Source organism: Lactuca virosa, chromosome 4 (assembly GCF_052849685.1).
Source record: "Lactuca virosa cultivar CGN04683 chromosome 4, Lactuca_virosa_CGN04683_v6, whole genome shotgun sequence".
NCBI lineage: Eukaryota > Viridiplantae > Streptophyta > Magnoliopsida > Asterales > Asteraceae > Lactuca > Lactuca virosa.
The window spans coordinates 334,771,881-334,789,591 of NC_136429.1; the positions used below are offsets into that span (position 1 = coordinate 334,771,881).

Below are 17,711 nucleotides of genomic sequence, written 5' to 3' on the forward strand. Positions count from 1 at the left end.
AACATCCAATTAATAATTGGATCCTGACTCACACTAAAAGTCCAACTAGGATAAAAGACCTTTCTACCCTTCCCTAACTTGGCCCAAGGCCAAAGCCCAATCCAAATATCCAAAAAGCCCAAATTTCCAAAATAATCATCCAAGGCCCAAATGTGGCCCGATTTTCCAAATTGGGCCCAAACCCCTTCATGGGCCTTCAACCAAAGAGTCCAATAAATATCCTTAGCCCAAACCAATATTCTGATAGCCCAATAAGGCCCTAACCATCAAGCGTCCAAACATGGCCCAACACCGTGAGCCCAAGCGATTCGAAGCTCATCTGCTGAGTACGCGGGGCGTACTCAGCTTGACACTAAGCGTAATTGCTTTGGGGCTTGTACGTGCGGTGTACCAGATTGTACGCCCAACGTACTCCCAACTTAGCCACTTTTCTTCATTCAACACTTATTTGATTAAGACTTCACTCCAACACTTAGATCTGACTTCACTAAGGTGGCTTATCACGTAAAGTTGGAAACTTTACGTGCATGCACGGCTTAATGGGGCTCTAGAGCTCAAAAAGAACTTAATAAATGACTTAACACATGCATGAGTCCATAAACAGGATAATGTTTGCACCTTTAAGCTTGAGGAACCCTTAATATGTCCATATCTAAAAGGCTAAGCTCCATAAACGACCTTAGCTCACAAGATTCAACCAAAAGGGACCAAAATAGCCAAAACAAGCCAATGAATAGATCTATGAAATGAGTTGACAAGCTTTGAACTTTATATGTAGCACCTGGTTCCTGGTATGTATTTTATTTATGTAATTTTACATTTTTGGCCTGGAACTCGGCGAGTTGATGGCCCAACTCGCCGAGTAGAAGCGGGCTAGAAAGCGGGGTTTAACTATGGGACTCGTCGAGTCGGATCCTGGACTCGACGAGTAGGCTCTGTCTGGACAAAAACTCTAATCTGAGGGTTTGCACCCTATTTAATCATCTCATTCAGCCCCCACTCGTCCCTATTGCTCCCAGAAACCCTCCCTAGCAAACCCTAAGTGTTTTTGTGCAAGATTCAAGGCTTTTGAGTGATTTTGTGGATTTTGATCACAAGGAAGAAGGAAGAGCATAGAAGGATCAAGAGGAGACTGAAGGATTCAAGTTTGGTGCATCATTTGCTGTTCTCAGAAGGTATAAAGTCTATACCTTGCTTGTTCTTTTGTTAGATCCCTTTTTGGGGAGATTTAGGGCTTTTATAAGCCATTCTTGGTAACCAACCATGATTGCAAGCATGGTTGGGGGTTGAAGCTTCGGATCTAGGTCCATGGAAGGGTCACAAGGCAGTTAGGGGTTGCTTTTGCACCCATGGAAGGTCCCATGCATCTTAAGAGCTTCTTTTTGGGCATTTTAGGCTCAAAGTCCCATGCATGCACGTAAAGTTTGTAACATTACGTGCTAGATTGAGTTTAGGGACCTAGATCTATCATTTGGACCAGAGTTTCAGTCCAGAAATCGAAGAAATAAGACTTGGACTGCATCGACTCGGCGAGTCGTTCTTGGGACTCGGCGAGTCCAAGGTTAGACTCCCCTTTTTCTGTTATGGTTCATGGGAATCAGTTGAGTGAAAGAAAGGTTTTAGAGGGTCCAAGGGAGTGACCCAAACGTATTGGGATAAGCCATAGTCCTGGAGTTCATAGGACTCAACGAGTGCACGAGCTGACTCGGCGACTCCAAGGCAATTTCCCAACTCTTGAAGATGAACTCGACGAGTTGTTCATACAACTCGGCGAGTCGAGGACAGGACGTGTTCTTAGGATGAAGATGGACTCGACGAGTGTTCATACCGCTCGGCGAGTCGGAAGAAGGTTCATCCGAGGTTGTGTTAGAAGGAGAACTCGTCGAGTCGTTGCTAAACTCGACGAGTAGGGACGTGGATGAGGACAATTAAATAAATAGGGACTCGACGAGTTGACGACCCAACTCGGCGAGTCGGGTCAACTGGAAGTTGACTTTGACTTTGACTTGGACTTGGTCTGGGGTAAAATAGTCATTTTACCCTAAGGGGTAGATATCAGATTCTGATTAAGTGTTTTGTGGGGATTATAGCCGGAGGATTTCCGGAGCAGCAGCAGTCAGAGATTCCCCGCACAGATTATCAGCAACTACTCATTTGAGATGAGTTACCTTTCAGTAGCGGTGGGTCTACGGCCACAATGTCGGCCCACCAGTAGGAGTTGTATGTTAGATGATTGTCTTTGTGACATTCATCTAGGGTTGCTACTACCTGATATGTTTATATGTTAGCATGATATGTTATATGTTATATGTGATAGTGTTAGTAGAGGGAGAATAGTCCCCAAGTTCGGTCGTTAGGACCGAAGGGTAGGTCGGGCACCCCATAATTGCCTGACAGTATGTTCATGCCATGATATTATGTGGTAGTAGTAGGAGGTGAAATAGTCCTCAGATGTCGGTCGTAAGGACCGACGGGTAAGTCAAGCACCCTAGAATGGCTTGACCTGGGTAGTCAGGCACCCCAGAATTGCCTGGCAGTATATGTGTGTTATGTGGTAGTGGTAGGGGTGAAATAGTCCCCGGTAGTCGGGTTAAACAGACCGACGGGTAAGTCAAGCACCCCAGAATGGCTTGACCTGGGTTCGTCAAGCACCCCAAAATGGCTTGACCTGGGTAAGTCAAGCACCCCAGAATGGCTTGACCTGGGTAGTCAGGCACCCCAGAACTGCCTGACAGTATGTATTGTGTATGTGTGGTGCGATGGGGGAACTCACTAAGCTTCGTGCTTACATTTTACAGTTTTGGTTTCAGGTACCTCTTCAGCGAAGGGGAAAGAGCTGGCGCGGTAGCGGCACATCATACACACACGCATTGATTTTCAACACTTGAGATATTCTGGGATTGTACTCTGACATGTTGCTTTTATACGTTTTGGGTTTTCAGACATGATACATTGATTCACAAAATGATACATTGTTGCGCAGTTTTCTTATGAATGTTTTATAATCCGTTAATTAAAATGAAATTTTTGGTCTCGAAATTTGGGATGTTTCAAGTTGGTATCAGAGCCCTGGTTTGAGGGATTCGGACACACCTTCGGGGTGTCTGAAGTCAAATCAAGGGATTTAAAAGATTTTTACAAGAAAAATGGTTTTCTAAAAGCTAAGTTAAAAGAGTTTTGAGAAAGAACGAAGTGTGTGATGTGCGCGACCGGCCGAGCTCAAGTAAGTATTCCCCAAAGTACCCATACAAGTTTATATTATGTTTATCAGTTTCAGTAGAACAACATGTTAGAATAGGACTAAGGATCTAGGAATGATGCCTTATGTGCCTGCTTTATGTGCTTCAGCTTATGAGAATTGCATGCTAGTATTGAGTAGACAATAATAGGATAGCCTGTTTAGGTTATGCCTGGTAGTATGAGCTCAACATTGTATGCTAGTAAAGTTTCCTGTTCTGAGGATAGGATTGCTTGAGATCGATCCCTTTGATCTGAATGCTGCTTGCTTTGTGCTTTGTGGGACTTTGAGTGATGGGAGTTAGTTGTTAGGTGAATACGTCAAGTCACATGTGATAAGGGTTGGATAATATTAGAGGATTGGATTTGACCCTATTGCGCAGCTCTTGTTTGAGTCTAACCGTTGTAGGGACGAGTCTTTTACTCGAAGGATTATCTGAGCCTCGTTACATGTGATGGTATTCGGGTAATGGCTAATTGGCATTAGAAGGAGGCATTCAACAGCTGAGGACCGGTTTGGGTGGTGTCAGAGATTTTCCCTAGGGTAAGCCTAGGATGAGAGTAGTAGAGATCAGTAACAGTAGTAGTGACTTGGTGGAGTCGAGGCAGTTCTTGAGGAAAGTACGGATAGATGTGGAAGGTAGTATGGGCCCGTACTACTGAAAGTAGAGGATCCGTACTTGAATCGAGAAAGGCTGAGGCAAGACCAAGGAGCTCGTAATGGATGTGATCCCTCTAGATGTATCAGTATCACTGACGGTTGTCATTATGTATTGCAGAATGGTGGTACTATGTCCGAGGTCAGCAGTTGGCAGTTCAGGAAAGGGATCGGGTTCGAGCTCAGGTTCCGAACCAGTGGATGAGAGGCTACACGAGTTTATCGCGTCCGAGATCACTAGAGGCATCCTTGATGCGACCCCGGTCATCTTTGGGTGGATCAAGGAAGGGATTGTCGAGCTGATGGAGGATCGCCTCCGGGCGTTCAGGAGCGACATGGCGACCAGCCAGTCGGGATCACGCACACTGTCCTTTAAGGACTTCAGGGGCAGTGGTGCGCCAGATTACCATGGGGTGAAGGACCCCATTGTGGCCAGACGGTGGATTGCAGACATTGAGTCTGCACAGTTGACCAGCTTCTGCCCTAAGGGGTCGAAGGTGAGATATGCAGCAGGATGCTTGAGAGATAGGGCCAGGGATTGGTGGGAGTCGGTTGGTGACTCTCTGGGAGCCCCGGCGGTTGAGGCTATGACATGGCCGGACTTTGTGACTCGGTTCAGAGCGGAGTTTGCACCTGTAGTGGAGCTCCAGCAGTTGGCGAGGGAGTTCTTAGATATGAGACAGACTACGGAGACTGTGGCGGAGATCACCGCCAAGTTCCGGGAGAGGGCGTTGCTAGTGCCCCAGTATGCGGGAGATGAGGATATGAGGAGGACCCGCTACCATGACATGCTGCGAGCCGACATTCGGGAGCATGTTAGTTTTTCAGCTTGCCCTACCCTGGATTCCATGATTGCCAGGGCAAGGGAAAGGGAGATTGATCTGGTGCACATCCTGAAGAGGAAGGTAGAGGAGGGGCAGGTGATTGGGGCTTCGGGGAAGAAGCCCAAGGGACCAGATGGTAGGCCGAAAGGCCAGCTAGGACAGGGCCGCTGCAGGAAGTGCGGCAGGAAGCATGAGGGAGCATGTAGGTTGGGATCGTCGGGCTGCTACAAGTGCGGCAAGGCGGGGCACTTCAGCAGGGGTTGTACCGCCCCTGCACCCACTATTCAGACATTTGAGTTGCTGTGTTTCCACTGCAACCAGAGGGGCCACAAGAAGGCCAGTTGCCCCCAGTTGTCAGCAGTAGCGCCAGTGAAGGCGCCAGCGCCAGCGACCCTGGGGATTACTGATGGCCGGCAGGGCAAGGCAGAGGCTCCAGTGGTGAGGAGCCGGGCTTTCCAGTTGACGACCGAGGAGGCACGCGCCACACCCGATGTGGTGACGGGGATGATTCTTTCCCTCTGATTTATTTATATGATGTTTATGATATTGATATGTGCTCTGTTTAGGATCGTTCCATGTGAACGGTATCCCAGTTCAGGTATTGTTTGATTCGGGTGCTACCCGATCGTTTGTTTCTCTTGCGCTCAGCAAGAGGTTTCCCGAGTCTTCAGGCATGTTGGATTGCCCTTTAGAGGTAGAGATTGCCGATGATCGATCGGTGCGAGCATCAGCGGTATTCCGAGATTGTGTGCTGAGATTATTCGAGGAGCGCTATCTGGTAGACTTGGTTCCCATACCTTTGCGGGGGAACAAGGTTATTATCGGCATGGATTGGCTAAGCCCCAATGGGGCGGCGATCGACTGCGCGCAACAGTTGGTGCGGATCAGGACCCCAAATGGGGGAGAGCTGGTGATTCAGGGCGAGAGGCCACAGCGAGGACCGGCTTTATGTTCGGCAGCAAGGGCTAGGCGTTACCTTCAGCAGGGTTGCGCAGGATATGTCACCTATGTCATGGATACCCGGGAGGCGGGAAAGGCGACGGTGAGTGACGTTCCGGTGGTGCGAGACTACGTAGATGTGTTCCCAGAGGAGCTTCCTGGGATACCCCCAGAGCGATAGGTAGAGTTCAGGATCGACCTAGTCCCTGGTGCGGCTCCGATAGCCAAGGCACCGTATCGGTTGGCTCCTCCTGAGATGCAGGAGTTGTCTACACAGCTGCAGGAGCTGTTAGACAAGGGATTCATTAGACCGAGCAGTTCACCTTGGGGAGCCCCGATTCTGTTTGTGAAGAAGAAGGACGGGTCGCATCGGATGTGTATAGATTATAGGGAGCTGAACAAGGTGACGGTGAAGAACCGTTACCCACTCCCAAGGATTGATGACCTCTTTGACCAGCTACAGGGAGCATCTTGGTTCTCCAAGATTGATCTGCGATCAGGATATCATCAGATGAGGGTCAGAGAGGAGGATGTAAAGAAGACTGCGTTCCGGACGCGCTATGGCCACTATGAGTTCGTGGTGATGCCTTTCGGGCTCACCAATGCTCCTACCGCGTTTATGGACCTCATGAACCGCGTGTGTAGACCGATGTTGGATCGGTCCATGATAGTTTTCATTGACAACATCTTGGTCTATTCCAAGACGCAGGAGTAGCATGAGGAGCATCTGCGAGAAGTTTTGGATACTCTGAGGAGAGAGAGCTTGTACACCAAGTTCTCCAAGTGTGAGTTCTGGTTGCGCGAGGTGCAGTTTCTTGGGCACCTTGTCAACCAGAACGGTATTCTGGTCGACCCGGCCAAGGTGGAGGCCGTGATGAGATGGGAGGTTCCGAAGTCTCCATCTGAGATTCGGAGTTTCCTGGGATTAGCCGGCTACTATCGAAGATTCATCCAGGATTTCTCCAAGATAGTCGTACCCTTGACGCGGCTGACGAAGAAGGCCGTAGTATTTCGTTGGGGGCCTGAGCAGCAGGCAGCGTTTGAGACACTGAGGCAGAGGTTGTGCGAGGCGCCGATCTTAGCCTTGCCAGAGGGCGTAGAGGATTTTGTTGTGTACTGCGACGCGTCTATTTCAGGTTTCGGCGCGGTATTGATGCAGAGAGGGCATGTCATCGCCTACGCTTCGAGGCAGCTGAAGCCTCACGAGGCGAACTACCCGACACATGATTTGGAGCTGGGGGCTGTTGTATTCGCCCTCAAGATTTGGCGTCATTACCTCTATAGGGTCCGTTGTACCATTTACACGGACCATAAGAGCCTGAGCTATCTCATGGACCAGCCAAATCTAAATATGAGGCAGCGTCGGTGGCTTGATGTGGTAAAGGATTATGATTGTGAGATCCTCTACCACCCGGGGAAGGCCAACGTTGTGGCCGACGCGCTTATCCGCAAGGCAGCGCCGATCAGGGATACCTGCATGAGGATGACCGTGGTTACTCCACTGTTGGAGCAGATTCGAGAGGCCCAGCAGGAGGCCATGAAGGAGGAACATCGGAAGAGTGAGCGGATTATAGGCCAGGTTTCCTCCTTCGATTATGATAGTCGAGGGCTGTTGACCCTCCACCGCAGGGTGTGGGTGCCGTACCACGGGGGTGTGCGTCGGGTTCTGATGGAGGCGGCGCACAAATCTCGATTCTCCATTCATCCCGGGGCGACGAAGATGTATAGGGATCTTCGTCTGGACTATTGGTGGCCCTGCATGAAGCGGGATGTGGCATGGTATGTGGAACAGTGCTTGACCTGCAGGAAGGTCAAGGCCGAGCATCAGAGACCAGACGGCAAGATGCAGCCGTTGGATATCCCACTGTAGAAGTGGGAAGACATCACGATGGATTTTATCACAAAGCTTCCCAGGACCGCGCGGGGAGTGGATTCGATTTGGGTCATCGTCGATCGATTGACCAAGAGCGCCCATTTTATTCCAATTCAGGAGAGCATCTCGGCCGAGAAGTTGGCCGACATCTACATCAGGGAGGTGGTGGCGCGGCACGGGGTGCCAGTTCAGTGATTTCAGACAGGGATGTGCGGTTCACTTCCAGGTTCTGGAAGAAGTTTCATGACGAGTTAGGTACTCGTTTGCACTTTAGCACTGCATTTCACCCGCAGACGGATGGTCAGAGCGAGCGGACCATCCAGACTTTGGAGGATATGCTGCGGGCATGTGTGCTAGACTTCGGTGGTAGCTGGGATACTTACCTCCCATTGGTTGAGTTCTCGTATAACAACAGCTATCACGCGAGTATTGATCGTCCTCCCTTCGAGATGTTGTACGGGAGGAAGTGCAGGACCTCGATATGTTGGGGTGAGGTTGGCCAGAGGGTCCTGGGGAGCACCGAAGTGGTGCTCAAGACGACAGAGAGGATTCAGCAGGTCCGAAGCAGGCTTCAGACTGCTCAGAGTCGGCAGAAAAGTTATGCCGACAAGCGCCGATCAGACCTGGAGTTTCAGGTCAGGGATATGGTCCTTCTGAAGGTGTCGCCATGGAAGGGCGTCATCCGATTCAGGAAGCGGGGCAAGTTGGGCCCCAGATATATCGGACCCTTCAGGGTTTTAGCCCGGGTGGGCAAGGTGGCGTACAGGTTGGATCTGCCAGCCGAACTCAGCCAGATCCACAACACTTTCCACATCTCCCAGCTGCGGAAGTGCCTGGTGGACGACTCAGCGGTGGTACCCTTAGAGGATATTCAGGTCGATGACAGCCTGAACTACATCGAGCGACCTGTAGCAATCCTCGACCGGAAGTCGAAGGATCTGAGAAACAAGAGGGTGGAGCTCGTGAAGGTGCAATGGCAGCACCGGAAGGGCTCGGAATGGACTTGGGAGCCGGTGGATGAGATGATGGAGCATTATCCGGAGCTTTTTCAGGAGCGAGTAGCAGACTTCGAGGACGAAGTCTGAAATAAGTGGGCGAGATTTGTAGCACCTGGTTCCTGGTATGTATTTCATTTATGTAATTTTACATTTTTCGCCTAGGACTCGGCGAGTTGATGGCCCAACTCGCCGAGTAGAAGCAGGCTAGAACGCGGGGTTTAAGTATGGGACTCGTCGAGTCGGATCCTGGACTCGACGAGTAGGCTCTGTCTGGACAAAAACCCTAATCTGAGGGTTTGCACCGTATTTAATCATCTCATTCAGCCCCCACTCGTCCCTATTGCCCCCAGAAACCCTCCCTAGCAAACCCTATGTGTTTTTGTGCAAGATTCAAGGCTTTTGAGTGATTTTGTGGATTTTGATCACAAGGAAGAAGGAAGAGCATAGAAGGATCAAGAGGAGACTGAAGGATTCGATTTTGGTGCATCATTTTCTGTTCTCAGAAGGTATAAAGTCTATACCTTGCTTGTTCTTTTGTTAGATCCCTTTTTGGGGAGATTTAGGGCTTTTATAAGCCATTCTTGGTAACCAACCATGATTGCAAGCATGGTTGGGGGTTGAAGCTTCGGATCTAGGTCCATGGAAGAGTTACAAGGCAGTTAGGGGTTTCTTTTGCACCCATGGAAGGTCCCATGCATCTTAAGAGCTTCTTTTTGGGCATTTTAGGCTCAAAGTCCCATGCATGCACGTAAAGTTTGTAACTTTATGTGCTAGATTGAGTTTAGGGACCTAGATCTATCATTTGGACAAGAGTTGCACTCCAGAAATCGAAGAAATAAGACTTAGACTGCATCGACTCGGCGAGTCGTTCTTGGGACTCGACGAGTCCAAGGTTAGACTCCCCTTTTTCTGTTATGGTTCATGGGAATCAGTTGAGTGAAAGAAAGGTTTTAGAGGGTCCAAGGGAGTGACCCAAACGTATTGGGATAAGCCATAGTCCTGGAGTTCATAGGACTCGACGAGTGCACGAGCAGACTCGACGATTCCAAGGCAATCTCCCAACTCTTGAAGATGAACTCGACGAGTTGTTCATACAACTCGGCGAGTCGAGGACAGGACGTGTTCTTAGGATGAAGATGGACTCGACGAGTGTTCATACCGCTCGGCGAGTCGGAAGAAGGTTCATCCGAGGTTGTGTTAGAAGGAGAACTCGTCGAGTCGTTGCTAAACTCGACGAGTATGGACGTGGATGAGGACAGTTAAATAAATAGGGACTCGACGAGTTGACGACCCAACTCGGCGAGTCGGGTCAACTGGAAGTTGACTTTGACTTTGACTTGGACTTGGTCTGGGGTAAAATAGTCATTTTACCCTAAGGGGTAGATATCAGATTCTGATTAAGTGTTTTGTGGGGATTATAGCCGGAGGATTTCCGGAGCAGCAGCAGTCAGAGATTCCCCGTACAGATTATCAGCAACTACTCATTTGAGATGAGTTACCTTTCAGTAGCGGTGGGTCTACGGCCACAATGCCGGCCCACCAGTAGGAGTTGTATGTTAGATGATTGTCTTTGTGACATTCATCTAGGGTTGCTACTACCTGATATGTTTATATGTTAGCATGATATGTTATATGTTATATGTGATAGTGTTAGTAGGGGGAGAATAGTCCCCAAGTTCGGTCGTTAGGACCGAAGGGTAGGTCGGGCACCCCATAATTGCCTGACAGTATGTTCATGCTATGATATTATGTGGTAGTAGTAGGAGGTGAAATAGTCCTCAGATGTCGGTCGTAAGGACCGACGGGTAAGTCAAGCACCCTAGAATGGCTTGACCTGGGTAGTCAGGCACCCCAGAATTGCCTGGCAGTATATGTATGTTATGTGGTAGTGGTAGGGGTGAAATAGTCCCCGGTAGTCGGGTTAAACAGACCGACAGGTAAGTCAAGCACCCCAGAATGGCTTGACCTGGGTGCTTCAAGCACCCCAAAATGGCTTGACCTGGGTAAGTCAAGCACCCCAGAATGGCTTGACCTGGGTAGTCAGGCACCCCAGAACTGCCTGACAGTATGTATTGTGTATGTGTGGTGCGATGGGGGAACTCACTAAGCTTCGTGCTTACATTTTACAGTTTTGGTTTTAGGTACCTCTTTAGCGAAGGGGAAAGAGCTGGCGCGGTAGCGGCACATCATACACACTCGCATTGATTTTCCGGACTTGAGATATTCTGGGATTGTACTCTGACATGTTGCTTTTATATGTTTTGGGTTTTCAGACATGATACATTGATTCACAAAATGATACATTGTTGCGCAGTTTTCTTATGAATGTTTTATAATCCGTTAATTAAAATGAAATTTTTGGACTCGAAATTTGGGATGTTACATTATACCTCAAATGTCACAAAATGGAGATGCTAAAGCTGAATCTCAAAGCTCTTCTCCAAAGGGTGAGTCTTCAACCTTCTCCTTCCTCTTCAAAATGCACAAAACACACCAAAAATGCTTCACAAGAGCTCCAAAGGTAACACACAAGGCTAAGGGACGAAATTAGGGTTTTAAGGGTAAGGAGGCTGAGTAAACATATCCAAAAGAGGCCATCACATGGATTATATAGAGTGCAAACCCAAAAATTAGGGTTTCAAATATGCCCACGTACGCCATTCGTACTCCATGTACGCCCAACGTACGTGGATGAGCTCCGCGTCCATGCAAGGATAGTACGCTAAGCGTACCACTCCGCCCCGTGTACTAGCTGAGGGACCATTTTGCAAACTTTTTGATAAAGATGCTAAATAAGAAACTTACCAATATTCAAGTGTTACAAAGCATACCTGTCAATTATCGGCGATCTGAAGAGGTTCGATTAGGCACCGACGATATGATAGTTGCGTTGACGAAGGGCTGAGAGCGATGGGTTAAGGGCGACAATCGGAAGTAGGGGAGAAGGAGGCACGATGGTCGAAGGAAAAGGGTGGAGAAGAGGTTTTTTATTTAGAAGGTTTTTAAAACACAAAAAGCTGCCGCAGCCCAACTGTTGAGCTTGTTCTGCGCCACACAGCAAAAAAAGGTCTGAAGTGGTTTTAAAAAAAAAAAACAAACAAACAAACAACACCTTATTCACAACAGAAAATTTGAAGTCATTGAGTATTGATGAGTTAGAGGTAAGTTGCAAAAATCTTGAAAATAGGTTACAAAATGATCATATCTCATAGATCTCAATGGTGATAATTTATCCAACATACTAGAATTGTTACAAAAAATCACCAATTTAACATAATATAGCTAACCCATACTAAATTTCTAATAAATAATAAATATTGATCTAGTTTCTTGTCTAACATGCACAACATTATTGATTGTCCCTATTACAATTCCATCAACGAAAAAAAGCTTTTCAAAACTAAAACTTTTACAATCTTATTTGCGACCTACTATGACTCAAGAAATATTAAACATTTTGGCTTTGATTTCAATTGATAATGAGTTTTTTGAAGATATTAATTATGAAAATATAATAAATTTGCTTTAAAAAATTCTAGAATATCGATGTTTAGAAAATGATAACGCACCGACGGTTTATCTTCATTTGGAAAATTGTTTGTAGCGATTTTAATTTAATCGTAATGAGTGAAGACCCGTATATGATACTCAAGTAAGGAATTTACAAAATGTTGGTTATCAAACTTTATGTTTTGAATTTAACGGTATTTTATTTAAGTATTTTATGAGATCTCAATTTAAATTTTTCCATGTGGCTTCCAAAGGAAAATCTCCAGAAAAGTCCCAATATTTTGGGAAATTTTTTAATAAAGTCTTAAATTTATTTTCTTGAATAGAAAGGTCTCGACTATTTAACTTTTATAATAGAAAAGCCCAAGAAACCGGCTAACTTGTTCAATTTAGCCCTTTTTGACCTGTCCAACAGGTTATCAGACTAAATCGTTAATTTTTCCAAAATAATAAGACTTTTCTGCAGATTTCATCAAAAATTGTATATAATGTATAAACGTATTTTTTACGTATTTATATCTATTTTTATGTATTTATGTAGTTTTTAAGTTTTTATATGTATATGTTTACGTATTTTTATATATTTTAAATGTATAAACGTATTTTTTACGTATTTATATCTATTTTTAAGTATTTTACATATTTGTTTATGTGTTATTTTTTATGTATTACGTATTTATATGTATTTTTACGTATTTATGTATTTTATAAGTTTTTTATATAGATGTTTATGTCTTTTTATGTATTTTAAATATATAAACATATTTTTTTTACGTATTTATATGTATGTTTAAGTATTTTACATATTTTTTATGTATTACGTATTTATATGTATTTTACATATTTATGGACTTTTTAAAAGTTTTTTATATAAATATTTATGTATTTTTATATATTTTAAATGTATAACTGTATTATTTTTACGTATTTAAGTATTTTTTTACTTCAAGTCGTCTTCATCAATTCATGCAATTCTCACAGCTTCTTCGAGCATGTCTATATGATTTTCCTACGTACCCATGTATTTTAAGCTTTTATCATTCACTTATCTTGGAATTAAACATCGAATTAAAAAAAAAAAAAATTTATGCACATACGAAAACTTGGGGTTCCCTTGAGGCCTCACGAGACTGGTAAAGTTTTCTTATGTGTAAAAATTATTATTTTGTTTTTTAATTCGAGGTTTAATCTTAAGATAAGCGAATGAGAAAAACTTAAAATATGTGGATATATAGAAAAATTATCTCAACATACTCGAAGGTGTGGGAATTAAATGAAAGTGTGAAGATGACTTAAAAAAAAATACATAAAAATAATATGGTTATACATTTAAAATACATAAAAATCTGTATAAAAAACTTTAAAAAAATTACATAAATACGTAAAATTTTATATATATATATATATATATATATATATATATATATATATATATATATATATATATATATATATAGACACACACACACACACACACGTAATACATAAAAAACACATAAAAATATGTAAAATATTTAAACATACATATAAATACATAATAAAAAAATACGTTTATACATTCAAAATACATAAATACATAGAAATACATATACATACATAATACATAAAAAATACCACATAAAAAATATGTAAGATACTTAAAAATACATATTAATATGTAAAAATATATTTATATATTTAAAATACATAAACATCTATATAAAAAACTCAATAAATATATAAATACATAAAAATACATATAAATACGTAATACATAAAAAATATGTAAAATACTAAAATATACATATAAATATGTAAAAAAAATATGTCTATACATTTAAAATACATCAAAATACGTAAATATATACATATAAAAATTTAAAAATCACATAAATACGTAAAAATAAAAATAAATATGTAAGAAATACGTTTATACATTCTATATAAATTTTGACGAAAGGGCTAAAGCGAATAAATTAACGATTTGGTCTCATGATCTGGCTGAACATATCAAAAAAGACTAAAGTGAAGAAATTAACCGGTTTTTTAGACTTTTCTATTCAAAAAGTTAAATAGTCACGATTTTTATATTCAAAAAAATCAATTTATAACTTTATTAAAAAATTTCCCAAAATATAGACACTTTTTCTAGAGATTTCCCAAGATCCAAAATATTAGAATCGGGTTGTCGTAACTAGGACTTGTTACTTATAATCGTTTTATGCTATCATGATTGTATACAATCAAGATTAAAATATATTATAACATTTGTTGCTTATCCGGTAACCATTATTTATGACTTCGTTTGATTGTTGATTAAAACATCGATAAATCATCTACCTATGATTCTTTTAAATGCAAATCACCAAAATTAGAAAAACATTTTATCCAGAAAAAGAAACAAGACCATGCACAAAAAATTCGAAAAACATTTTATCCAGAAAAAGAAACAAGACCATCATGATCGATGAATGGATGAATTTATAATATTCAACGAAGCTTTCTTGATCTAAAACCCTCGATTTGAAGTTAGTTCAGGTGTAAGTAAAGGTAAACAACCGTTATTATCCGCACTAACCCAAACAAATGTTACGATCTTAAATCACACCAAGGATTAATCACGAAATATGTTCAATCAAAACAAAAAAATAAAGATCCCAAATCAACTGTATAGTCACTAAAGTAGAGTTTATATATACAATCTAATCATCATGACAACCACTTTCAAATAAAACATTAATTTGCCACGAAATGATACCTAGTGTCCACGTAACTCTCCACGTCCCACAAGAAGGACCCAAAAGTCACAGCCTCCAAAACCAACCGCTTCAACCCACCAAAACTTATTTTAATCACCTCATCTTTAGAAGAATCCACCGCCCCATCCGCCGTCACCACAATCTCCGGCCTACCAAACAACGCCTCCGTGTGTTTCTCAATAATACTCACCGCCTCTTTTGACCTAATCGTCGCATACCTTTGTAAACTCTCCCCATCAAACGACATCACATAGTTTCTCAACCGAGACGCTTTCACCTGCCCGAAACTGCCCGAGTTTGGAACTTCCACTTCCGGGTGGACATTAGGCATCCAAGGGGCAGAGTCTCCGGTGTTATCGGGCAGGACTTTTGTGGTTTTTTCAAGCTGGAAACGTTGGTCGACCCGTTTGAGGAAGTACCCGTACATTACGGATGCTGCATAGACTTGTCCGACTCGGAGTTTGCTTATTTCGGCTACGGAAGTGGAATCGGAGACACGGTTTCCGAGGATGAGAGATAAGTGGTTTTGGATCATTTCGAGGGCTTCTGGGGAATGAATGAGTTCGAGTTTTTCGTCTTGGGTGGGCCATGAGTCGATTGTCTTGAATGGTGTGGAGGGTTTTGGGGTTACGGATGGAATTAAGGAGATTTTTGCGTCCATGAATTTTTGTACGACTAATGCGTATAGAATCTCTTCGAGAGTTTTTCGCCTTTCGTTTGCTTTCACCTCCGCAATTCTCCTACAAAAGTTTTCATTATAAATATACACAAAAATCATATACGTGAATGCCCTCCTCATAGACATAACAATTTTAAAATAAGTTTAATCTACTCACTTGTACAAGACAAGATCGGTGGTGGGGGCGGAAGGTTCTTCAGTTTGTTTCTGAGAATCGCGATCAGTTTGAAGCTGTTCAAGCTGCTGTTCGACTGCTGCAGGAACGAGGTGAGGGTGGCTGATGAGAATTTGTGATAGGAACTGTCCGATTGGGGATTCCAGCTCAAGTGGGGCAATTGGCGCATCAGATCCAGCAGAATCAGAAGATAATGAGGCCTTTATTGCAATTCTCTTCTTTTGACTCTGAAAAGATGCACTTTTCAGTCCTAATCTGGGATTTGAAAATGAAAGGAACCCCTGCTTAGCCAGCAAAACAAAGTAAATTTCAGTTACAACACTTACCCAAATAATCTATTACCCAAGGATAATAGTAAAAATTATTATGGATGGACTATATAGCTGTACAAATAAATTTAAGAAAAAGTCATTTTTAAAGGGTTCTTTTGAAGAACAAAGTAACCATGGGTTTGGTTTTGGTTTTTGCAAGTTTCAGCCAGATTTGAAACAACCAAACAGACTACATACATTTTCAAACTTAAAACAGGTTGTGACCTTAATTTCCTAGTCCTGATTAGTGTAATTTCAATTACTAAACTAAACGCGTCTCTTAGGATCATATAGCAGTTCTTCAATTACTAAACTTAAAACAGGTTGTAACTCTTTATTTTTATTTTTTTGTTTCAATGAAGTGATAGTAGTTAACACAATTATGTTTCACTGTTCCCCTCTCTTCTCAAGCACTCCATCAGACTTCTTATCAATGCTATCAGAGCCAAAAGTAGACCTTACACAATTTGTCAAAAAGAAAATCTTACCTTTTCTTTGACAATATGCAGGAAGGTTCTACCTATGAACACAATGGAGCTATCTACTCTAGACCAATAACCCCAATAACCACCTTTCAGATAACCAAAAGATTACATAGACAAGATCCTAATCTGCATATGCCAAGTTGCCAACTAGTTTTATTGGATGTGTGATCCTTTGTTATGTTGTAACATCAATAAATATGATTCAAATTAACTTCAAGTTATGCTGCATATATACACAATCCATCCTCATGCTGAAATCAAATTGGGAATTTGATCGTTTTTCTGTTCTATCAGCCAATCAAGGTTTCCATGATTCAAATGAAATAGGTGTTGTCATTTAGTCTTCTTGTAAGAAGCAAAACTGAAATTGGTGTTATCATTTAGAACTCAAAAAACTATTTTACAATTCCCTTGAAGATATATTATTCTAAGACAACCATAATTCTCATCAATTTTTATTTTAAGAAGTAAATCATTTCCAGTTCCAACTTAAAAATCGAAACTTGAGATATATATGCACTACGTAGTATCTTGATATCCTCAAACAAAACCACAGAAATCAAAACATTAGATCATTACAGAGACTCACTTAAATCACATAGAATTTCAATTTCTCTGATTAAAATTTGTATAATGATATACCTTATTCGAAACAGTAGCAAAAGCGATAGATCCCGTGCGAGAACGCCCAAGATCGGATTTAGTTGACGGTCTAATACAGGTACCGAAAGAAGTTCGAAGAGCAGTTGCTGTTTCCATATCCAATCGATTAACAGAAACCCTAAATACCTCAATTAGCTCCGACAAGGAAATCGTAAGCGTTCAAAAGAGGGGGTAGGTAGCGACAAATTGACAATTACAAACCCAAAGGATAAACGAGCGACGAGATAATGAATTCCATAATTTGCAGGAGGAAACTATTATTTATGCTGCTCACATGTGTAAATGTATTTATTGAATTTTCACTCCTACCCCTTTATTTATTGTGTATTTACATTCAAGTCCTGTTGATATTGCAAATTTCTTTCTGTTTTAGGGTTGTTTTTTTTTTTTTTAACGAGCTTAGTCGAATAAACAGGTCGGGTCTGAGACCCCGGGCAAAAGTAAATATAAGACCCTTCAAAATACAAAACATTATAATCAAATAACTAAAATTGAAGATTAGTAAAATTTAACAATTGTATATTAATAATATATGCATGTAGTCGTTGAATAAGATTAGGAGTCAGAGGATTTTTTTTTCAGGTAAATAATGTTAATAAAATAATAATCAATTAATTACTA

At 42.3% G+C, this 17,711-nt stretch overlaps 1 protein-coding gene across 1 annotated transcript; it reads right to left on the reverse strand.

Annotated features, from left to right (window-relative positions):
* Positions 1–14,632: 14,632 nt before the first annotated feature.
* LOC145108572 (UV-B-induced protein At3g17800, chloroplastic-like) lies at positions 14,633–17,330 on the reverse strand. The gene is made up of 3 exons (XM_079045606.1): positions 17,070–17,330; positions 15,614–15,912; positions 14,633–15,517 (listed from the first exon to the last, which is right to left on the reverse strand). The coding sequence occupies exons 1-3, from the start codon at positions 17,184–17,186 to the stop codon at positions 14,755–14,757; spliced, it is 1,179 nt and encodes a 392-aa protein (XP_078901732.1). The 5' UTR covers positions 17,187–17,330; the 3' UTR covers positions 14,633–14,754.
* Positions 17,331–17,711: the final 381 nt, after the last annotated feature.

Bases quoted from the DNA above. Each gene is read 5' to 3' on its own strand.
- LOC145108572 (XM_079045606.1), bottom strand. From the start codon at position 17,186: ATGGAAACAGCAACTGCTCTTCGAACTTCTTTCGGTACCTGTATTAGA. The intron at 15,913-17,069 runs GTATATCATTAT...CTGGCTAAGCAG, and splicing joins TTGCTACTGTTTCGAATAAG to GGGTTCCTTTCATTTTCAAA. The intron at 15,518-15,613 runs GTGAGTAGATTA...AAACTTTTGTAG, and splicing joins ACCGATCTTGTCTTGTACAA to GAGAATTGCGGAGGTGAAAG.